The sequence below is a fragment of the Chrysochloris asiatica genome, unplaced genomic scaffold, assembly GCF_000296735.1.
Source record: "Chrysochloris asiatica unplaced genomic scaffold, ChrAsi1.0 scaffold00232, whole genome shotgun sequence".
NCBI lineage: Eukaryota > Metazoa > Chordata > Mammalia > Afrosoricida > Chrysochloridae > Chrysochloris > Chrysochloris asiatica.
In genome coordinates, this window is record NW_006408750.1 from 1490313 (window position 1) to 1514830 (window position 24518).

Below are 24518 nucleotides of genomic sequence, written 5' to 3' on the forward strand. Positions count from 1 at the left end.
TTTCAGGAAATACTCATTTAATCCAGGGATAGACAAACAGGTTTTCCTTTTTTAATTGAATTTTTTCTGGTGTTGAGGAGTCACTGCCTTGCTTCCTGTGGTTTTAGTGGCGACAAGCAGTGTCTGAGCTGTGCCCAGGAATTATGCTGATTTCCTTTTAGATCTTACTAATGCTGCCTGCAGAGGCTGTGTGGAAGGGAGGACAAGAGGTCAGCAGGGTGGTGGAGCATGGCCTTTGTGCACAGAAAGATGAGTGGCAAGTAGGCCTGGTGCTTTGGGCTGGTCTCTTATCTCTGTGCTGAAATAAAACTGCCTGGCATTTATTGAATTATGTTAAACTATACAGAATTAATGTGCAGCCAGAGTGCTCCTTGGAGGCCAAGATGGCCAAACTTTGTCTCTCATACTTCGGACATATTGTCAGGAGGGACCAGTCACTGGAGAAGGATCTCATGTTTGGTAAGGTGGAGGATCAGAGAAAAAGAGGAAGACCTCCAACGAGATGGATTGGCCAAGTGGCAGCATCGATGGACTCAGCATGGCAACAGTAGTGAGGTTGGCCTAGGATCGGGCAGTGTTTTGTTCTGCTGTGCATAAGGTCACTATGGGTCAGTACCGACAGGATGACACCTAACAACAACAACAGCATACAGTATTAATGGTGTTGTTTGCTGTGGAGTAGATTCCGACTCAATGGCAATCCCATGTGTTATGGAGTAGAAATGCACCATAGAGTTTTCTTGGCTGTGATCTTACATGGAATCCTGGTGTGGCTCTGTAAGATAAGCACTTGACTACAAGGTTGGTTTGAACTGCAAGGTTGGTGGTTCAAACCCACCAGCTGCTCTTTTGAAACGCTATACAGGGTCACTTTGAATCAGAATCGACTCAGTGGCACTTAGCAACAACACCAATCTTCCGTGGTGCCACTGGGTGAGTTCGAGCATCTAACTTGTCGGTTACTCGCCAAGCACAAACTGTCTGCACCACTTAGGGCCTTTGTATGTTATTAACCAGTGCTTATTGAGAGCTGGGTCAGGCCCTGTGCTAAGCACTATCGTGCATCATGTCTCTTCTCACAGGAACTCCTGGAGCTAGGCATCCCTTAATCTCCACTTCACCCAAGTGGTAACTGAGTACAGAGAGGTTGTAAGTGGTTGGCATAGGATTTTGAGCTCTGGGAATTAGTTTCCTGAGCCCCAGCACTTCGCTGCTATTCTAGCTTATTTGGCTGGCTGAAGGCTTTGATTTCCTTGCTTATGCCTTGGCTTGATCTTGACTGACTCTAGTGTAACTGTCTATTAGAAGACTGGAGATGGAGCTGATCTTGTGTCTCTAGTATCTTCTGACTAGGATTCCCCAGTTAACAGCTGGGGAAAGCAAGGAAATTCTGAATTACAGGCTGTGCTTTTTTACTTTTTGTGTGTGTGTCCTAAATTAGGAAAGAGTCAGGGATTCTAGGAAGGTGGCAGGCCTTGGCAATGTCATTTTGATTTCCCAGTGAGGCTCTTGCTTACCTCAGAGTATGTGTGATTGCACAGACTAAGGTAGAAGCAGGCTGGTGATGTGGAAAGACAATATGTTTTCTTGAACATAGAGGTGCAGTGTTTTTGTTCACAAGTCTAACTCTAATCCAAAGGTCATGCACATCCTGTATGACCTGTGGAGGAATGCATGTGACTGGAGAGCCATTATCTACCCAAATTTTTATGGTTTTACAGTTGTCTTCCGTTTCATTTAAAAGCAATTCTCTCTGGAGACTTTTCTGAGGTGATACTAGTGTTCATTTTCTCTTCATCATATGCCTAAAGAAGGGTACAGAAACAACTTACCTTCTGCAGCTGCTGATTGTTGTTGTTGTTATGTGCCATGGAGTCGGTTCCAGCTGCTGATTACTCCCTGGTAAAAGTGGTGGAAGGAGCCCTGGTGTGCAACACTTTAGCACTCAGCTACCAGCTAAAATGTTGGTGGTTCAAGTCCACTCAGTGGTTCTGGGAGAAAAGCTTGGTGGTCTGCTTCCATAAGGATTTCCATTGCCATTGAGTCGATTTCAAGTCCTAGAGACTTGATAGGACAGAGTAGAACTGCCTCAGAGGGTAGGTATCTGAGGCTGTAAATCTTTGTGGAAGCAGACTACCACATCTTTCTTCCGTGGAGTGGCTGATAGGTTTGAACCCTAACCTTTTGGTTAGCAGTGAAGTGCTCTAGCCCTTGTGCCACTAGGTGCCCTTCCATTACAGATTGCTGTTGTTAGGTGCTGTTGAGTTGATTCTGACTCATAGTGGAATTGGGTACAACAGGACAAAGCACACTGCACCATCTTCACAGTTGTTCCTCTGCTCGAGCCCATTGCTGCAGTTCTACCTATGGCGGTGGCTATAAGTTGGAAATCAACTTGACAACACCTACCAACTGCAGAAGTGGTGGAACTCAGACTTGTGATTGAACCCAGTTTCTGGGTGTGGTGTCAGCCTGTTCCTGTGACCTGTGGCAGGCAGAGCAGTGCTGCTCCATTTCCTCCTCCACACAGATTTTCTGGCTCCTTGCCCCTTCTTCGTTTCATTGGCAAAGCCTTCCACTGAGAAACCGCTTCCAAGAAGGTCTGGCTTTTACTATAAGTTAACGACCGTAGTTTTCATATGTACACGTCACCTTCTTAATCTGATTGAGCCAGGATATCATGTTGAAGACATTATTCTGTTTGGGGGGTATTAGTTGCTGTGGTTATTTGCTGAGACTAACAAGAGTGTGTGTTCTCTTAATTAGATATTTGGAAACTGCCTCCTCAGAGTGACATTGAGGTGTTTCTTATTGTAGTAATATACAGTATGCACTACCACCGTTTAAAAAAAAGCACAATAAAGATGGTTAAGAGCTTTAGCAACCCTGTATAGGGTTTCCGACCCATAGCAACCTTGTATAGGGTTTCCAAGGAGCAGCTGGTGAGCTTGAACTGCCGAACTTGCAGTTCAAATGACTTTGCAGTCCAGAGCATTAACCCACATTAGCACCACCCCAGGAATTCACAATAATGATACTTAGGAAGAAATTTTAATGGTAGAAAGGACTTTGAAGATCAACTGGATCAACTCTCTGGTCTTTAAATCGTCTAACACCCAGTGTACTTAGCGACCATCTCCAGGCCCGTATGTTGTTACGTGCTGTTGGTGGCTGAGCTAAGCCACACAACCCGTTTTTGATTCTTATTTTAGGTTATTACGTGACACAAAGAGTTAAGTGCGCAATTACTAATTGAAAGATTACCAGTTCCAACCCTACCAAAGGTACGTTGGAAGATAGGTAGATGTGGGGTTGCCATGACTCAGAATCAATGGCAGCTATGAACAAAAAGATTCTAGGTATATTTCTGCAACAATTTAAGTCCTCTAGGAATTTATTCTTTTCATTCCTCTAACATAGAGGTACTGCACTGTGCTGGAAGGATAAATCAGCTCTGCTTTTTCTCCCAGGGATCTTGCCTCATAGAATGGGGTGCCTGGACCAGCAGCATCAGGCCCTACCTGGGAACTGGTTGGAAATGTAGAATCCACCTAGGCCTATGAATCAAAATCTGCACTTGGACAAGAGAGTAATTCGTCTGCACACTAAGGTTTGCGAAGAACTATTGTAGAAGAATGACACTTTAGAAGCAGAAGTGTAATCTTGGGGGCCAAGCCAGGATCACCCCTCCCCTCCCCTCCAGTTGGCGTTGAAAGCCAGTTGCCCATGATGACGCCATCTGTGTCAGAGTAGATCACCACCCAGGGACTGCACATGGCATTGAGCCTGAAAACAGTGATATATTGAGAGAGGAACACTTTAATGATTCTCAGCCCACTCTCCAACTCTGCCCTCATCTGGCTCCACCCCAGCTTCCAAGCCCTTACCTCACCCACTAATCCTGCAGATCCTGTGTGGTCTCCTTTTCAAGCCCCCCACCCCCACCCCCTTCCCTTTTCTAAAACTTGCCTGTTTTGGGGGTGAAATACAAGGACAAACTTCTCAGCAGGACGGAAGCCCAGCAGCTTCATGCCTGTGAACCTTGTAAATCCCATTTATCTTGGATGCCATGTATGTACTCTCATTCTTTTATCTGTTTGATCTGGGACTAGCTTGCCTCCCCAGTCAGTGGACAAGAAACATCTGACTATACCATTCTCTCCTCGATGCATTTAAAAGATACCTCTTGAGTTTAATAAGGTTCTCAAGAAGCCACTCATACTGTTTACAATTGGTTCAGTTAAAAAAAAAAAAAGTTATTTGGTCCAGGGTTTTTTCCTTTCCTTTCATCTGTCAGAGGTAAAAGAAAGCTTTACATTTATAGATGCATTAAGATTTGCTAAGCATCTGAGAAAACCCTTAAGGGACTCAAAATGTGTTTTTAGAAGTTAACTGTTGTTAGGTGCCCTTGAGTAGCTTCTGATTCATAGTGACCCTACTGTGTACGCCATCCGCACAATTGTTGCTATGTTTGTAACATTGCCTTTGTAACAGCCATCGTCTAAGTCCATCTCATTGAGGGTCTTCCTCATTTTCACCGACCTACTTTATCAAGGAGCTCTGGTAGCGTAGTGGTTATGAATTAGGCTGCGAAGTACAAGGTCAGCAGTTCGAAACTACCAGCTGTTCTGCAGGAGCAAGATGAGGCTTTCTACTCCCGTAAAGATTTACAGCCTCGGAAACCCTGTATAGGGTCTCTATGAGTTGGAACTGACTCCACGGCACATAATCATCACCCCTTTATCAAGCAAGACGTCCTTCTCCAGGGACTGGTCCCTCTTGATAACATGTCAAAGTACTTGAGACAAAGACTATCCCGGTTTCTAAGGATCATTCTGATTGTACTTCTTCCAAGACATAACTTGTTCATTCAGCTAGTAGTCCATGGTACTTTCAGTATTCTTCTTCAACATCACCATTCAAATGCATCATTTCTTCTCTGGTCTTCCTTCTTCATCGTCCAGCTTTCATATGCATGTGAGACAATTGAGAATACCATGACTTTGATAAGGTACACCTTTCCTGAAGGTAACATCTTTGCTTTTTAACAATTTAAAGAGGTATCTTGCAGCAGCTTTGCTCAATGTTTGACATTTGGATCGCTGGTGGCACAGTGGCTTAAGCATTGGGTAAAGGTCAGTTGTGGTAGTTTGGGTTTACTTGATGCGTCTTAATTTCTACCAAATAATTGGGTGGGGCCATGCAAATAAGGTATACGGTACTCTGAGGCTGGGATTGGTTAGTTTTACCATTCAGCTAAGTTTAAAAGGAACCATCTCAGAAGATCTGAGAATCATCAAGAAGGAAGAGCATCAGTGGAGTGTGAGATCCCTATCCACAGAAACAGTGAAGCTAGAAGTTATGAGGTAGTGGCTGAGGTAATGGCTGAAGTGATGGCAGAGGGGACTGTAGAGGCAATGGCCTGGAGATGCAGAGCACTGGTGGACTCTAGACCCATGGATTGATGCAGAGGCCAAGGAGCCACTTGCCTGAGAGGCCAAAGACAAGAGTGAGACGTGCCTGCAGTACAGTAGATAAGAGGCATTCCAGACTGGAGAACTGCTGTGTCCTGAGTTGGTTTTGATCCTGAATTGTACCCGGTTCACTTCCCTAATAAGCCCCATAATCGTGAGTATTGTTATGAATTCTGTGTGGCCATTGCAGTAGACGATCAAACCCAGATGTGAAGCAGAGTACTGTGGGGAGGGATGGTTGGTGTCAGAAGAAGGTAAAGAAGGGAGTAGGATGGAAGCAAGTCTGACCTCCACTTTATAGAAATCCTCGTCCCCCTTTGTGAAGCCAGGGGAAGTCAGACATGATCTGCTACATGATTTTGCATCAGTGGCCCAAATCCACTTAGTGCTCCACTGGAGAAAGATGAGCTATCTGCTAATGTAAACATTTACAGGCTCAGAAACCCTTGTCAGAAACAGTTCTACTCTGGCTTACAGGGTTGGTATGAGTTGGAATCAACTCGAAGGCAGTGTGTAGTGGTAGGTAACTTCCATAGGCCTTGGCATTGATTGTGAATCTTATGTAAGATAAAATCCTGGACAACATCAGTATTTTCTCCATTTATGATGATTTCATTTATTTGCCCGATTGTGAGGATTTTATTTTTTTTGTTGAGGTGCAATCCATACTGAAGGTTTGTACTCTGTGATCTTCACCAAATATGATATCCTTGTCTAGAACTGGTCCCTCCTGGTAACCTGTAGTTGAGTGTTGTTGTTAGATGTCATTGCGTCGGTTTTGACTCCTAGGGACACTGTGTGTGACATAATGAAACACTGCCTGGTCCTGTGCTCTTCTTGCAACTGTTGTTAAACTGAGCCCATTGCGGCTACCATTGTTCAGTTCACCTCGTTGCTGGTCTTCCTCATTTTCACTGACCCTGCATTTTACCAAGCATAATGTCCTATTCCTGATATGGCACTACAGGGTAAACATTGGACTGTGAACCACAAGATTGGTGCTTCAAATCCACCAGCTATTCCTTGGAAACCCTGTGCAGGGTTGGAACCAACTCAACAGCACTTAACAGCAACAATGCCCTTCTTCAGTGACTGGTCCCTCCTGGTAATATTTCCGATGTAATGAAACATGAACTTTTGCCATCCTTGCTTTGAGGAACATTTTGGCCCCTGAAGTGTTGTTGTTAAAGGCTGTAAGTCAGTTCATACTCATAGACCCTGCATAGGGTTTCCTAGGAGAGGCTGGTGGGTTGATTAGTTTGGTGAATCAGAGGCAAATTTTTTTTTTTTTTCTTCTTCTTCTTCTTCATTCTTATGCTATTTAAGACTGTTTCTTTTGTTGATTCTCTTCTTTCCAACCTGTAGGCAAATTTCTACTTACCCTCTGCTGTGGGAAGGAATTGGAGCCAACTTTTTGAAGTATACTGTGTACCCTGCTCCTCTGTAACCATGTTTTTTCTTCTTTATTTTTAATTGCCACAACAACCCTTGAGAATTATCCTTGTAGTTACATAGACGGCTGCTTGGAAAGGTTGAGTAATTTGCCCAAAGACACACAACTAGTGACGGCTCCAGGGTTTGAACCCGTGTCTGCTGAATGCATGCACATCATATTATCCTCTGTATTGCCCTTCACTCACTTTGTACGTGCGGAGGGTTTTTTTGAGCAGGCTGGAAATACCCTTACTGTATTGCTACCTTACTATGTTATTTCTCTTGAAAATGATACTCTTTGTTTTAGATAATCAAACCTCCACTGTCTTCCTTGAGGGCATTTTCCCTGCTCTGACCTTCTGCTGTTTTGTAAGGGCCCTGGGGCATTGTGTGTAAGCAACTGTTGTAAATACCTCTAGTATATAGTCTGGTGTTCTGCTTTGTGGCTGGGAGGAGCCATTCAAGTTGGGGGCTGGGCTCTTTTACTTTTCTTCTCGTATAGATCTGATGCTGACTAAACCAGTGAGTCAGCAAATGTTTATTTAAGCACTGTATTGTCAGGAGGGACCAGCCGCTAGAGAAGGACATCATGTTTGGTAGGGTGAAGGGTCAGAGAAAAAGAGGAAGACCCCCAGCGAGATGTAGTGGCAAAGTGGCAGCATCAATGGGCTTAAGCGTGGCAGCAATAGTGAGGTTGGCCCAGGATTGAGCAGTGTTTCATTCTGCTGTGCATAAGATCACATTCTGCTGTGCCACTGACTCGATAGCACCTAACAACAACAACAACAACAACACAATGTGACAAGCATGAGACAGTGGTGATTTGATGGTAGAATTCTTGCCTTCTAAGAGGTAGACCCTAGGTTGCATTTCCAGTGAATGCATCTCATGCCCAGCCACCACCCTTTTGTCATTGGAGATTTGTGTGTTGTTATGATGCCGAATAGGAATAGGTTTCAGTAGAGCTTTCTGTAAGACTAGGAAGAAAGGTCTGGCAATCTGTTTTTGGAGTTCAGTCAGTTAAAAAAACAACAACAAAAAAATCCCCCCAAAACCCAATGGATCCTAATGGTCCAATCTGCAACTGATCGTGGGCGTGGTTCAGGACTGAGCAGTGTTTCATTCCATTTTGCATAGTGTCCCCATGAGTGGGGGCTGACCTGATGGTAGCTAACAATAGCATGTGTTATGCACTGTCATTAAGCGAATCCTGATTTATTCATCTATAAAAGGTCAAGTATATCTCTTGGACTACTGTGGTGCTGTAGGATCATCACTGGACTGAGAACCACAAGGTCAGTAGTTCCAATTGCTCCTCAGAAACCCTACACAGGGTCTCTATGAGTCGGAACATATCAACAACAACAATCTCTAAACTTCCAGTGTTCTTCGTAGGAAAAGCTCATATTACACTTTTAATATATAAATCATGTATTTATATACCTTATTTGCATATAATTCCTTCTCTGTAGGATAAGCATTGGACTGCTGACTGCAAGGTTGACTGTTCAATCCCACCATCTGCTCTTGGAAACCCTATACTGGGTCACTATTTGTTGGAATCAACTCGTCCTCATGCAATAACAGTGATGATAATGCTACTGATCATTCATGATCCGGCATGCTCTTGTAGATATCAGTAAGAAGCAGGATTTCTTTCAGTTCCTCATTCTTTCTTCTTATCTCCAGGTTGACTAGTGGTCTGTGTACAGATGTTTCCATGGACAGAGACCTGTTTGTCCCTTAGAGACAAGGTCCCTTGACTGTGTTTCCATATCCTCCTAGTGAAAAGTGATGGAGGAGACTGAGTGGTGGTGATTGTGTGCTGTTGAGTCGGTTCTGACTCCTAGTGACACTGTACAGGCTCTTCAAGGCTATAACTCTTTACAGGAGCAGAAAGCCCTGTCCTTTTCTTGTAGAAAAGTTAGCAACACAAGTTGTAATTCACTATGCTACAAGGCTCCTTACAATCTGAGTGTTGTTATTAAGTGCTGTCGAGTCGGTTCAGACTCACAGTGACCCTGTATAGGGCTTCCAAGGAACGGATGGTGAGCTTGAATCGCCGACCTCGTGGTTCAAACGACTCTGCAGTCAAGTGCATTAACCCACAGTGCCACACTAGGACTCCTCCCTAAACATAGTTCTGGGCCGACTGTTGAAGTCGACCGTCTTACTCTTCCATACACAAACTGGGATGAAGTGTACAGTCTCTTGTTTGATTTTGAGTCCTCCTGTGTTTTGACTGTAACCTCTCTTCCCATTCTTACCTCCTGCCAGTCCAGCTGAACTGCTGTTACCATGTAGGTCCTCTACTTATGAAACTCTCTTGGTTCTTTGTTTGTTGTTGTTGTTCAGTGCCATCAAGTCGGAACCGACTCATAATGACCCTATGCACAACAGAATGAAACACTGCCCGGTCCTGCGCCTACCTCACAATTGCTTCTACTTTGGCTCTCTGTTACTGCTGCTTAAAATGCCTTTCCTTGACGGTTTCCTCTGCCCTGGACCTCTGCCCATTTCTATGTGTCCAAATATTATTGAACTTTTAAAGCTCATTTTAAATGCTACTCCTTATTCTTTCTTTTTTAATTTTCCTGGAAAGATTTCCTCCATGGCCACAACTGGAATAATATCCCTCTTGCACTTCTTTAGTTATCCACTTTATAGTTGTGTACACATATGATTTTCTTCTAAGTTTCATTTTCTTTAAAGATATAGGATGCTTATTGTTGTTGTTAGGTATTGTAGAGTTGATTTCTGACTTGCAGCATCTCCATATGGCAGAGTAACACTTCCCTTTAGAGTTTCCTTGGCTATAATCTTTATGAAAGCAGATCACCAGGTCTTTCTCCTATGGAGGCATTGGGTGGGTTTGAACCACCAACATTCTGGTTAGTAAATGAATGCTTAACCATTTTGCTACCAGGACTCCTTATGGGATATATGCATCCATCTTTTTACTTGATTACCTTGATACTAGATTCTCAAATAATATGAATGTACTGCGCAATATAGTGTATTATTTCACCTTACTTACTCAGTCTGTATGCTGAGCAAATAATCCTGTTATATGAAGAAGAGCATGGCATCAGGATTGGAGGAATACTTACTAACAACCTGCGATACGCAGATTTTACAATCTTGTTTCCTGCAAGTGCCAGGATAAGGACTTACGATACTTACTGATGAAGGTCTAAGATCACAGCCTTTTGTATAGGTTGCACCTCAATATAAAGAAAACAAAAATCCTCACCACTGGACCAATAAATAACATCATGATAAATGGAGAAAAGATTGAAGTTGTCAAAGACTTCATTTTACTTGGATCCACAATCAGCATTCATGGAAGCAGCAGTCAAGAAGTCAAACTACATATTGCATTAGACAGATCTGCCATACAAGACCTCTGTAAAGTGTTCAAGAGCAAAGATGTCAGTTTAAGGACTAAGGTGTGCCTGACCCAAGCCAGGGTATTTTCAATACCCACATATGCATGTGAAAGTTGAACCATGAATAAGGAAGACCGTAGAAGAATTGATGCATTTGAGTTATGGTGTTTGAGAAGAATATTGAAAGTACTATGGATTGCCAGAAGAAAAAATCTGTATTGGAAGAAATATAGCTAGGATGCTCCTCAGAAACCAGGATAACAAGACTTTGTCTCTCCTTCTTCAGACATTATCAGGAAGGACCAGTCCCTGCAGAAGGACATTATGGTTGGTAAACTGGAAGGTCAGCAAAAAAGAGGAAGATTCCCAACTAGATCGGTTGGCACAGTGGCTGTGGTAATGGGCTCAAGCGTAACAATGACTGTGAGGATTGTGTTCTGTTGTATATAGGGTGACTATGAGTCGGAATCAACTTGATGGCACCTGACAACAACAACATAGTGTAGTAGTTGAGAGTTGTGAAGCCAGAGGAAGCATGGTCTCTGTATGACCACTTATTAGCTGTGTGACCTTGGGCTAGTTATTTGACTTCTCTGAGCCTCATTTTTCTTATCTGCAAGATGGGGGTAAGAATTCCACTTGACAGAATGCTTGTGAGTATGAAATGACTTATACTAAGTGCTCAAAAATTAATGCTTACTATAAGGAGCTCTGGTAGCATAGTGGTTACAAATCGGGCTGTGAACCTCAAGGTCAGCAGTTCAAACTCACCAGCTGCTCCTCCGAAACCCTATACAGGGTCACTATGAGTGGGAACTGACTTGATGGCACTTAAGAAGAACAACAACATATTCATAGCTATTGCGATGTAAATTAAAGTGTGTTTGGGTCTCCCACAGTATTTTTTTAAGAATGTTTTCTTGTAAATGGATTTAGAAATCTCATTTGGAAAAGAGTAGCACACTTTCCTTTGTTCTAATTCATTTCATTTAAAAAATTAGCTCTGAAAATTTCATTAGCCTTAGTACTCTGGTTAGAAAAACGAATTCTCCAGAGTCAGAGTTGGCTGTGGCTTGATTTAGGAAATATAGCTTTAGGGAAATGGCCTCAGGAAAAGCATGCAGCTGTATAATCAGAACACACATTATGTAGCGTCCCATGGTTGATATGGTTGGTGGGCAGATGAGAGGTCTTCCCAGTCAGTTCTAGCTGGGTTTGAAAGAATATGAGAGACACGTTGGTGGCCACTTCATCCCTCCAACCCTTCTGCTCTGTGTCTCAGGCGTGAATGTGAACACAGAATGTTCTATACCTGAACTACACCCTCTGAGGCAGTTCAGCAGTCTTTCCCCTGCCCCACCTGCATACCCACCAGACGTTTCCTTTCTCATTGTGTGTTCATCATGGGGACAGGGTCTGTGATGCTGGGGGATGCTCCCTGCTTCTGCATTTAAGGCTGGCCCTGTCATTTCTTCTCTTCCTACACCTTCTCTGATGTACATGATTGCCACCTAGTGGCCACAGGCACCAGTGCACAACAACTAGAGGAATGTTGTTGGAATACTGGCAGTTTCTGTTGCTTATGATTTGAACACAGTCTGTTTCTATTGATGAGTAGAATGCAAGGCTCACCCGAGTGCTGCAGATGGTTGGCAGTTCAAGCTCATGCAGAGGTGCCTGTGAATTAAGACCTGACGATCTAATTCTGAATGGTCGCAGCCTTGAAAACCTCATTGAGAAGTTCTACTACTCAGCTTACATGGGATCGACATAACTTGGAATAGACCCAATGGCCAGTTAACAACAATGGTGCAATGTAGGGGCTTATCCTGCAGAGTGGCATTTAACAAGGGCACAGCCTCTGCTTCTCTCAGAGTTAAGCACACTGAGCTTGCTTTGCAATGCCCAATGCAGACCTGGGGAGGTGGAGAGCAGAGCTAAATGCCCCTCTTTATGCCTGGTTTTTGATGACATACACTCTCAGTCCAGACATGAGGAGAGAGAGGAAAAGGGGCTCTGGGGACTCTTCCTTAACCTGCTTTAATTTCGCGCTTGGAGTGCGCCCAGCAGAAAGAGGGCATGTGGCTGTGGGTGACAGTTGGCTTGTTTTGTAGCTCATTTCTCGGAGTTTTCCGGTACAGAGGAAGCTTTGCTTTTTGCTCTTGCTGGTTGCACTTGCTCCAGCTCTGTGGGAATAGCCCTCAGTGTACAACATCAACCAGTTGCTGCTGAGTTGGTTCCGACTCATGCGACACCATCTGTGTTGGAGTAGAACTGAGCTCCTTGAGGCGTTCAAAGCTGTGACCTTTCAGAAGCAGATCAGTAAGCCTTTCTTTTGAGACCCCAGAGGATGGGTTCAAACAACCAGCCTATAGGTTAGTAGTCAAGTGCGTAACTAGAGAAGGTGCTTTCATGCACACAGGTAGCACGTTTCTACATATACCAAGCTCCAACCGGAACTTATGTAACTTGGAGGGTGTCTCCTGACTTAACCTAGCCCAGTTTGTTTTTGTCAATGTCAAGAACAGAGTTGGGAAGTTCAGCTTTGATGAAGGCTGGTGAACCAGTGGAATTCCCAACTCCCTCTCTCCAGCTCAGTCAGGCAGTGAGTGCAGTTGGTTCTGTGGATATAGTGGTGATCATGAAGGGACATGGTTCTCAACCTTGTGGAACTTGCCCAGTGGTGGAGATATTAATGGAACAATTGTCTGAACAACTATGAATCTGCTATAATGAAGAGGTATATAGTATTCAGGGAATGAAGGATACAGTCAGGGTAGGCCCGGTCAGAAAAGTCAAGGAAGGCTTTCTGGAGGAAGAATATGTTGAGTTGAGGACTGCAGGCAAATTAGGAGCCCAACCATTAGAGAAGCCAGGGGAGGGTGTTCTGACCAAGGAAAAAACATGTGATGGTAGGTTGGAAAAGGGCGCATTACAGGAGCTAAGAGAGGCTAGAGTACTGGAACCAGAGAGGTAGGCAAGGTGGGTACCCCTGTGGGGCCTCTCAGGTCTTCATCTTCAGGTCCTTGGAAAACCTCACAGGGTTCACCATCGGGGCTGACACAGCAAGTGGAGGGAAGACAGAGGACCAGATAGGAGGCAGTGGCTGTCATCCAGGGAGTGAGAGTATTTGGTTCAGGGTTGGTAACAGTAATGAGGAGGAGTGAAGAGAATTGATGGTTAGGGGTAAGTTGGCTGTGAAGCGTGAGAGACACTGCCCTGTGAAGGATGAGGCTGAGGGGCTTCATGTGGCAGGTGGCTCTTTGGGAAAGGGTTGCAGAGTGGGGGTATTGGTTTTGAGTATGTTGAATGGCTATCATATGGAAGTGGGGGTTGTGGGATAAACCTGTGTCTCTGGGGAACTGATGCCCATCTCTCAGCTCTGCCATAGTTCCTTTCACCTGGGGAAGCTCATATACTCCACCTGTGAGCAAACTTGTAGTGCTGTATCCAGTCAGTTCAGCTCTTTAGATTTTGAGGGCCACAGTACCCGCTCTGTCTTAGACACTTAGTGGGGTATATAATGACACGAGCCACTCATGAATGGTTCTATAATCTTTGTGAATACAAGTCAATGATGCACAGAGAATGTTATTGGCCTTCAGAGAAGGGAGAGCTAATCATGCTTGGGGACTTGGGTATTCTGTTAAGCAGCCAGAAGACCAGTCAGTTTTGTTGCAGATACTTGACTAGACAGTTGGTCTTACTAACTTCAACCAGTTTTCCAGTTCAGAGAGGACAATGTCATTGAGTAGCAAATACTTTTAAGGGTAGTCAAATACAGTATTGGTAACTTTGAGGTTGCAGGAAGGTGCCTAAAACTAAATATAATTCTAAGACTATGTTGAGTCCTTCATTATGTGACTGTATACATGTGTGTACACATACACAATCTTGAACCACAAGATGGGTGGTTCAAACTCACCAGCTGCTCCTTGGAAACCCTATACTAGGTTGCTATGAGTTGGAACTGACTCAACGACACTTAACAACAACAACATACATGTGAGTGTATGTTTATGCGTTCACATATGTGTGCTATGTTATACTCCAGCAAACAAGAGAAATGACTTGCAGTGTTTCCTGGAAAACTTGTGTAAAATTAAGTTATATTCCAACTTTTAAATATGATAAATTCCCAGTTGTAGCAAAAGAGAGATCATACTTGACTAAATTCCCTTAAACCCCACACAGATTTGTTTCTGTTGAGGGAGAGCATGGCACCCCAGGGGCACTTGCCTCTGGTCTCATGGTGAGCAGACAGCTCAGGAAGCAGAGTCTTGAGGTTCAGACTTCTAGTTGCTTCTATGTCCCTTATCTTTCTGGTTTTGCTCACAGTGACAGAGCCTACCTACTCTTGCCCTCCCCAGATACTGATAGTTATGACTTCTCACTGCTCTGGCTAAATATTCTGCCTCTCTAGTAACAGATGTTTCTGCAAAGTGAATATTACTGACTCCGCTTGGATCTTGTTGTGTCTTGCAATGCCTGAACATGAAACAGTAGGGTTATATGAGCAGGGTACTACGGAGCTTGGCATGCTCCCAGCTGGTACCAGCCTCTTCTCCTTCTCGTCTCCTCTTCCTGGAATGTGCATTTAGATTCCTGTGTGCATCAGATTAAGAACTCCAGAAAAAACGCTTTGGGGAACTGCATATTCAAGGTGAACCAACTATACACTGCTTATCCTTTTGGGTTGAAATTGTCAGGAATAATGGCGTTGGGGTACTCTGATTTTGGTTTCTTCTTGGTAGTCCTATGTAACAGAGAGAGGTCTATCTTAGTGGGGTGAGGCAGTATGGTGTCCCCCCATGCTGTGTTAAGTTCAGAGGTTTAAGCCACATTGGTTCCTTAGTGACGGTGTGCTCTTAGGTGCATGGTTTAGCTTCTCTGATCTTTAAATATGGGTAGTCATGCAGGCCGTAACTCCCTAGGTTATGGTCCATCGCTGGAGGATTCAGATCTTGGGAGTGAATAACCCAGTCTTACCTAGACCTAAACCCTATGGTGTACAAAGAGTGCTTATACAGACAGTGTGCCTCACTGGAGTCTCCTGAGAGCTCTGCGAGTTAGTAAAGTTGATAACTTCTGACAGATGCTGTAACTGAGACTTTATGACTAACCCAGGGTTAGTGGTATATCTGGTAAGTGTGGAGCCGAAACTTGAACCCAGAAGCCAATGAGGTGCCGTTGGGTGAAGGCAAGCCTTGGGAAGGGGGGTGGATTAGCCTGTAACCAGAACCCTATGGAATGCAATTGAAGAAGGGGCCTTCTCCAAAAGTAGGTGTGAAGTGCTGTTTCCAAAGACTGGGGAATGAATTTTGAGCAAGCTTGAGCACAGGTGTCCATTCAGACCTCTTTAGGTTGCAGGATTTGGGGTTCTTACTCTGCCCTGCTGTCCTCACCGGCCATCAGCCCCATACCGGTACTCATGACCCACCCTTCCATTAGGAGGAATGGCCTCTTTATCGGCTTTCTGGGGCCCATATTTCTTCTCAGGTTTGAGCTCAGGTGTGCTGTGTGCCCCAGGAGAATGAAACCAGGTTACCTTCTGGTCATAAGGTAAAAGACCTGGGCCTGGATCAGTGGGTCCTTCCTGTGGCCTCCTATGAAAAGGCCCCACAAAGGCCCCGTTGTACATTATGAGCCACACCTTGATCCTCATTGGCAGCTGCCCATGGCAGCTCAGCTTCTCAGGTGGGACCTTTTCAGGCTGGGAGCTGTCCCAAGCTGGGCTTATATTTCACTTTGTTGAAATGATTGTCCAGCTTGAGTCTTTCTTGCCTTATTGGAGAGGCACAGGAAGATAATTAGGTGGAAAAGAACCAAACCTGCTCTTACCTAGGCCTGCCTTTTTAGATTCTGGCCAGGGGGAGCTTTCTTGCTAAAACAAACATGTTTGCAACCACACCCAGTTGGGTACACAGTTTGGGGTTCTTGGAGGGGTATAGTTTCCACTCTGAAATATTGTTCTCTCTCTCCTTTCTACTGTCTGCGGCCTCCTCTTTTCGTCTTCTCCACATTGTTCTGACTTTCAGATGCAGCTGTTTCTGTCTTGACTGCCTCGGGGTGACTTGTGTGCTTAAGGATGTCCTCAACTGGGCTTGTCAGTTTGAGAGATACCTGATGCACCTGCCTTTTGACTTTTGGCAAGGGATCTTTGCGTTAAAGTGGAGGACTAGGGAGAGAGTAGAGACTAACTGGCTCTTTGCTCCTGTGTTTTCTTGCTTCACCCCTCAATGCCTTCCTGGAGTCTTGGTGTGGTGCTGTGGGTTAATGAGCTGTACCGCAAGGTCGGTTTGAACAACAAGCTCACAAGCTGCTCCTTGGAAACCCTACACAGGGTTGCTATAGGTCGGAACCGACTCCACGGCACTTAACAACAACAAGAAGTGCCTTCCTTTTATGGTATAGAGAGGACTGACTTGCTCAAGTCCCAGCTAGCTGGGACCTGTGCCATTGGAGCTGGTGGGAGAGTAGCTTGGGAGCAGGGGCCGCTGGTCTCCCAGCAGTAGCCTGGGCCCACGACGGTGAGACCTGACTCCTCCACTAACAGCTGCTGTTTGGAATGAACATGGGCATTGATTAGAGAGCTGAGCATTGGGCTGGGATGTGTACACAATGCACCTCACTCCCACTTAATCAGCACACAGTGAACAGGAAGCACTGCCAGGTCTGTGGAGAGGAGAAAACAAAACCCACAGGTGAAAGACATGGCTCCTGACCTCAAGGGACTAGTTTGGGAACTAACAAAAGATATGCTGAGTTTAGGGGTGCTTTTATTCCAGTAGGTTAGGTTGATCTGTGAAGCCAGAATATCTTTCTTCTATGTTTTTGTTTCCCTTCAGAAGATCTTATTAAAGCCAGGCCTTGTTACTAGTTATGCCTCATATTTCCCTCCTCTGGGAATCTGTACATAATGCCATTTCCCTTTCAACGAGGGCAACATGTCTGAGGGTAATTTGAACAATTAGTCTAATCTGCAGGAAGGCTGCACACAGAATTAAGTTAAGCACATTTGTGCCGAGCAGCAGTGTCTGCCAGGCCACTGAAAGGTACCTGGGTGGTTTTATACCCTGAGCAGAAGCCGAGGGTTCATGAAGGATCATTGGCTTTTGTGACTGTATTAAATGAAAGCTTATTTAAAAAATTCGAGAAGGACCTCAGATCGCTTTCTTTATAGATAACATGTATGAGGAGTCCTGGTGTGGCGCTGTAGGATAAGCACTGGACTTCGAACCACAAGGTTAGAGGTTCAGACCCACCTGCTGCTCCTCTGAAACCCTATACAAGGTTGCTGCGACTTGGACCCGGCTCAACAGGACTTAACAACAACAGCTTATGTGGGTTGTGGCTTTGCCCCGGCTCCAGACATCGTCAGGGTGATGGTGGACTGTGGTGGCTCAGGGACATTGTCAGCTGTCTGGCCTCTCTGCTCTTGAGTAGAGCTGGGGAGGGTTCTGAGGATGCGGACCTCTGCTGCACTTGCCTTGACAGAGGAAGTCAGGTTGATTGTGTCATTGGGATGGGGCAGCACTATGCCCTGGCCTCCAGCTTTCCCCTGGTTTTCTAACTGATGTCAGTTTATGTTGTGAAGGTAGTCGTGTACCCATATACCAGTTGCCGTGAAGTGGGTTCTCATTCATGGCAACCCCATGTGAGTCTGAGAGTAGAACCATGCTCCACAGAGCTTCAGAAGTAGATTGCCAGTTATTTTTCTTCCTAGGTACCTCTGGGTGATCTCTCGTCAGTTAGTTTAGAAGCTGAATGTGTTAATTGTTTGCACTACCTGGACAATAGGGGAAGATAATGTGTCAAATGTAAGAGCAGCTACAATGACCACAGGGGGAGTATTGGCCAAATGGACCCATAGAGCTTTGTATTCTGGTATGAGCTCTGACCCAGCCTCCTACCTGACTTCTTGAGGTGAATGTGTCAAATAGAGGTGGCAGGGAGCTCTTTGTGGCTTGAGGAATTATAGTTATGATGAGAATTGTCAAAGCAAATGTAACAAAAAAATTAACTTCTAAAGCAAATAAATGCTTGATGTTATAAATAATGTATTTGCTCTTCAGAATTGCTAAGCGTGGTGTCTTCATATGATAAGTTCTGTATGGCGAACCACACAGTCTGTGATTTGACCTTGCCAGCTGCTCCTCAGGAGAAAGAGGAGGCTTTCTGTTCATCTTTAAATGAAGATTTAAAGCCTTGGAAACCCTATGCAGAGTCGCTATGAGTTGGAACCGATTCGACAGCACGTAACAACAACATACTGAATTGCCATGTACAAGGAGGCTTCAAAAGCTCCAAAATTTTTTTATTTTCATTTTTTCATAAACTTTTGAAGCCTCCTCATTTATGTATATGTTGTTGCTGTTAAATGCCATTGAGTCAGTTCTGACTCTTGATGACACTATATAGGGTTTCTGAAGAGTGACTTGTGGGTTTGAATCTCTGACCTTGTGGTTAGCAGTCTGGTGTTTATCCTACATGCACCACACCAGGGCTCCATATGTGTGTATTTGTGCTTTGAAATGGACTCGGGATCAAATCTGCTAGCTGCTGTATGAATACAAGGATTAAAAACTGAGAAAATAGAAAAAATCAGTTGATTTCAGTAATTTCATATTTTCTTTTGCCCTCTTATTCTTCCTAGACTTGTCTTCAGCCAAGAGGAAATTTGCCGATTCCTTAAATGAATTTAAATTCCAGTGCATAGGAGATGCAGAAACGGATGATGAAATGTGCATAGGTAAGTCCTAATCTTCCATAAGATAACCCAGTTTCTGGCTCACCATAACTCTCTGTGGCATGTTGCTGTGAAGTGCCATCTAATTAGGGACCCTGTACCTGTCTGAAAGGGTTTCCGAGAAACGGCTGGTAGGTTTGAACTGTAGACCTTGGGCTTGCACTACAGCACTACATCAGGTCTCCCTCAGTGTCAAAGCAGGCCCTTTCTTCCTGGGAAAGGAAATTGTTGAGGTTAGTAAAGAAAGAAGTCCATCGTTACAATGTGAGGATCCAGGGGCCTGGGATATTCTGGGCTTCTCACCAGAGTCTGGGATTTCCTTGCTCACTCTGGCTATTAGGAGAAAACTTGAGATTGTGCCAAGGGACTTTCTTCTCTACCTTCTTCTAGCTGTCTTCTTCTGAATGGTTTTGTGATATTGTCTCCTGCTGTCGCCTTCCCCCTCTACCACCACACTATGAGGGGGCTTACAAAATTGTTGGAAAATTCCATGATCTTTTCATCCCATTTTCCACAAACTTTTTGACAACCCCTTGTACTAACAATGTAGAGCAAAAGCAAACTGCATGCACATAGATAAGGAAAGAATTAAATTAGAGGTTGCAAAATGGCAACTCATGATCTGCGATCAGAGCTCACCCATGCTTTGTTTGGCTCTCAAGTTTTAAAAATCAAATTATCATATAAGTGGAGTTTATATAAAATTCTAGGTTTCTAGCTTCCTGGCAGCTCCACATGATAAGTACTGGACTACCAACCACAAGGTCTATGGTTCAGCCCTCCAGACACTCCATTGAAGAAAGATGCGGCTTTTGTTCCTGCAAAGATTTAAAGCCTAGGAAACTCTATACAGTGTTGCTATGAGTTGAAACTGACTTGAAGGCATTTAACAACAACAACAAAGCTTCTTTAAAAACTTGGAGGATCTGACCAAAGGGCCCACATTCTGTCACGGCAGCAGTTGGCTGAAGCCATGTAGCGGCTGTTGCTCTTGCTGACAGATAAGCTGTGGTCTCAATGCCCAGTTTACTGTGGTTCCCTTCTCTCCCTGTTGCTTCCTCACCAGAGGCTAAGGGTGGGCCACCATTTGTCACCATGCTTGTGCTCTTTCACTCGTCATCGCCTGCCTGTCTTCTGTAGGAAACCCTGAACTCAGAGGATTTTCAGTGTCAAGACATCTTTCTTAGCCAGGCCGTAGTCATTACACCTTATTCTTCTTACCTAGTGTCTTGGTTCTCTAGTGCTGGTGTAGCAGAAACACCACAAGTGGCTGGCTTTAACAAACAGAAATTTATTCTCTCAACAGTTTGGGAGCCTCAAAGTTTGGAGTAAGGTCCTTGTGTCCTGTCTGCATCTGTAGGCCCAACATTCCTTAGTGATCTCCATGTATCTGGACAGCAATCTTTTTTGGTTTAGTTTAGTTTTTATTGTGTATTATGTGATAGCTTACACGGGAGAACACCACCTTTACATTCATCCTATCCTATTTCATTGCATTGCAATGATTAAAATCCCCTCCATGCATCATCAAACAACCAAAGGGTACACCCCGCAAGCCGGCCCCCAAGCCCTCAGCATGCAGCCCCTCTTCCTCCCTGAGTCCAGAGTCCCAAGCTGCTCCATCTCTCCACGTCATCGTCTCTGTCTCCATCTCTGGCATCACTGCTTCTCTGGATGGGGTCCCACACTCTGCTCTTCTCCTTATGGTCCCAGGGTCCTCTGCTCCTGGACTGCAAAATCAACCACTCCCTTCCTTTTGCTACAAAATATCTATCTTTACATTTCTGACCCTCATAGTCAGTCCTGATAGCAATTATTCACTATTGTACCACAATATTCTTATTCCCATCTCCTTTTATCAGCCCCATCCAGACAATTTGGAAACCACTCAGTAGAGATTCTACCTTCCCCCATATCCTCTGGAACTAGGCTCCTTCTTGAAAGCTTGTAAACCAGTCACTTCTTGCCTTTGTAGCTCCTCCATTTTGGGTAGCCAATGTCTAAGTTGCCCATCTCTGTCAACCCTGTGTACCAAGGGGTTGGGAATGATCCTCGCTGTAAAGATTTATTCCCTCTTTTGAGAGACTACATCCGTAAGTATAGGTCAAGTTCATCAAATTGTAGTGGATTACTCTTTCTTTACCTCTTCCTTCTTCTAGTCGAGTTCTGACCATCCACCCATGGAAGCCAGGTCAAGTGGGTACTGTCTGCAAGTATGGGTGTTCTTGTGCATCTGTCTCCCTTCACTTCATATCAGCTGGACCTTTCACTCTCCACTCTAGTCCTTTGTGGCCATGTCATTGTCTCTGGGCCCAGGAGTTCCCAGGTCTTGCCATACTGCTGGCCAATCTGGTCTCAACCCAGGTTGACAGGAGTCTGTTGAACATGGTTGGACTTAGCTTACAACTTAATTGCTGGATTCCTCCCATTTCCCCATATCAGTGACCAACATGTTTACCAGCCAGACCACATGCCTGCTCCTGTATTCCCCTTGAGTCTTAGTCTTGGAAGGAGGTTTGCTCTGAGGGGACCCGACCACTTGCCTTGATGGCTCGCGAGCAAACAGCTTACTTGTTCTTGTAGTAGTCAATCAGACTGCCATTATTGTTTTTGATTTTTCCTCCTGGTCTTTCTTTCAAGAAGTATCTTTTGTTCTTCTAGCCACTCCAGGCTGGTCTACTTGTCCTTTCAAGTGGCAATTTCCCACCTCAGCAGATTCTTGATGGGGTTCAGGATTCCACCTATAGTCTTATGCATTGCAAAGGCTCCGCAGGAAGCCTCTTTCACTAGGCAAGTTCTAGCTGCATTTTAGATATTTCAATCAGTTATAGGCTGAAGACGGACTTCCAAGCTTTCTATGGTGATGTTTCTGGCTATTCCTTTCTCTCCTCCTCAAGTGTCTATTTTACAATGGTAGGCAAGGGAAACCAAGATTCAAAAGACAGCCAAGCATTTTGTAACATTATTTCCCCTCTTTTACTCATTCAAACCATGCCTCAATCCCTCTATCCCAGAACCCTGTTGTTCCCAGGTTGTGCATTCATCATTATTTACTTCTGTCCCACTTTTGGCATCGATCTTTCCTGAATCTAAGATGTTGATAGTTCAGGGACCCCAGGTTCTAAGGATGCACTCCATACTCAGCTGTTCTTTCGTGGTGGTAGTAGGTCTCCCTTCTCTGCTTGCTTCTTTCTCCTTTATTCTCTTGTAAGATAAGAAGTGTTGCAGGCCACACCCATAAGAAATTCCTTTATATTAGATCAGGGTCTTGATGAGATTGTTTTTTGCTGCTGTAGGGTGGCATTGAGTCCTCACCAATTCAAAGTGACCCTATGCACAGCATAACAAAACACTGCCCAATCCTGTATCAACCTCACAATCTTTGCTAAGCCTGAGCCCATTGCTGCTGCCACTGTGCCAGTTCATCTAGTTGGGGGTCTTCCTCTTTTTCTCTGACCCTCTACTTTACCAAGCATGACATCTTTTTTCAGGGACTGGTCCATGATAAGATGTCTGAAGCACGGGAGACAAAGTCTGGCCGTCCTGGCTTCTAAGGTGCATTCTGACTGTACTTCTTCCAACATAGATCTCTTGGTTCTTTTGGCAGTCCATGGCTCTTTCAATATTCTCCTTTAACAGCATAACTCAAATGCATCCATTCTTTTACAGTCTTCCTTATTCACTTGTCCAACTTTTGCATGCATATGAGGTTATTGAAAATACCATGGCTTGGGTCAGGTGCACCCTAGTCCTCAAACTGATGTCTTTGCTCTGAACACTTTGAAGAGGTCTTGTGCAGCAGATTTACCTAATGCAAGACGTTGTTTGATTTCTTGACTGCTGCTTTCATGAGAGTTAATGGTTGATCCAAACAAAATGAAGTCTTTGACAACTTCAATCTTTTCTCCATTTATATGGATGGTGTTTATTTGTCCAGTGGTGAGGATTTTTGTTTCCTTTACATTGAGGTGATAGTGGAATGATGAGATTAAGGATGGCGTAGGTGTATCAGCAAAAAAGAGGAAGACCCCATCAAGATGGGTTGACACAGTGGCAGCTGCAATGGACTCAGACGTAACAACACTTGTGAGGCTGATGCAATCAGTACCTGACAGTGTTTTGTTCTGATGTGTGTAGAATCTCTGTGAGTCAGAACTGACTTGATGGCACATAACAACAACAGAGTCCCACCTTTAATCTTCTTGTTGGTTAATCACATAAGATTACATCATGGCGGATCATCACATAACTGCAAACCACTGAGAATCATGGCCCAGCCAAGCTGATATGTATTTGGGATGTGTAGGGGCACAATTCAATCCATAACACTAGGCATCTTGGTTGACTCTATTACATGAGCAATAATTGAGAAAGTCATATTGAATTAATGAACTTATCAAATGTCTGCCATACAGAGTGGCTGGGACATGGAGATGAACAAAGACAGGAGACAGCTTAGAGAATGAAAATGAACTCGTGTTTAACTCCTGGCCATCTGGAAGCATTTCCCAGTGTTGTGCAAGTGTTCTGTGTATCAGCAAGGCTGTTGCACTTACTTCCTTTTCAAATAATTCTGGCAAAAGGAACTCTGTCTGCTTCTGACCACCGTGCCCCAAGCTGCCTTCTATTAATAAAGTGGCTTGAGGACTCAGAGAGGAGGGACCCAAGGAGAAGTCACAGATGTGGCTCGCGATGCCAACAGCACTGTTTATTTAGACCTGGTGCCAAAGAAAAGGTTGAGTTCTGACGCAGCCCCACAACAAAAGTTGAGGAGGTCAAATCCTGGGCAGGAAATCCTCCAACTCCTAAGAGGAACTCTGCTCCTTCCAGCCTGGGGACTGGGAGCCCTCCAACAACTCACCAGTCTTGGGTATGCAGGAATAGGCAGGTCTTTTCCCTGAAGAAATTCTTCCCTAGCTAGAGTGCCAGATGTGATTAGCTTGCATTTCTGGATTATCCTTAGTGGTTAATGGTTGAAAAATGAGGAGAGCCTTGGGAAGCAATTGACATTACATTTGTATGCAAGCCAAGGGATTTAAATCCCAAATATAACAGCTGGAACTGAAGGCTCTTGAAGGCCATTGCTGTCCTACTTCATGGCCCCTTTCTCTTTTCTAGCACGATCTTTGCAGGAGTTTGCCACTGTGCTCAGGAATCTTGAAGATGAACGGATGAGAATGGTGAGTTATGGCTTGACTAGTTTTGATCTGGTCACAGCAAGGGAACAAGGAGTTTGTTGTCAGTCAAACTGGGTTCGAGTCCAGGTTCTGCCACTTGAGTGCTGGCAACTCTGGAGCAAGCCTCTTAGTCTCCGAACCTTGATTTTCTCACCTCCAATACCTTCTTTGCAGGGTCGGAGCCTTCTGTAAATGGTAAAGGATTCCCAAGGTAGTTTTAGAATGGTACTGTTCTAAAGATTCACTGTTAAGATTTATACATAAGATATATGACTTAAAGGTGGAGCTGTTGAGT

At 44.5% G+C, this 24518-nt stretch overlaps 1 protein-coding gene across 1 annotated transcript in view; it reads left to right on the forward strand.

Annotated features, from left to right (window-relative positions):
- ARHGAP26 (Rho GTPase activating protein 26) overlaps nucleotides 1-24518 on the forward strand; it is a 692304-nt gene that overhangs the window by 149562 nt on the left and 518224 nt on the right. Inside the window, exons 2-3 of the mRNA XM_006873269.1 lie at nucleotides 18954-19049; nucleotides 24165-24226. Coding sequence (XP_006873331.1) covers nucleotides 18954-19049; nucleotides 24165-24226 — 158 coding nt within the window. The remainder of the gene's footprint in view (nucleotides 1-18953; nucleotides 19050-24164; nucleotides 24227-24518) is intronic.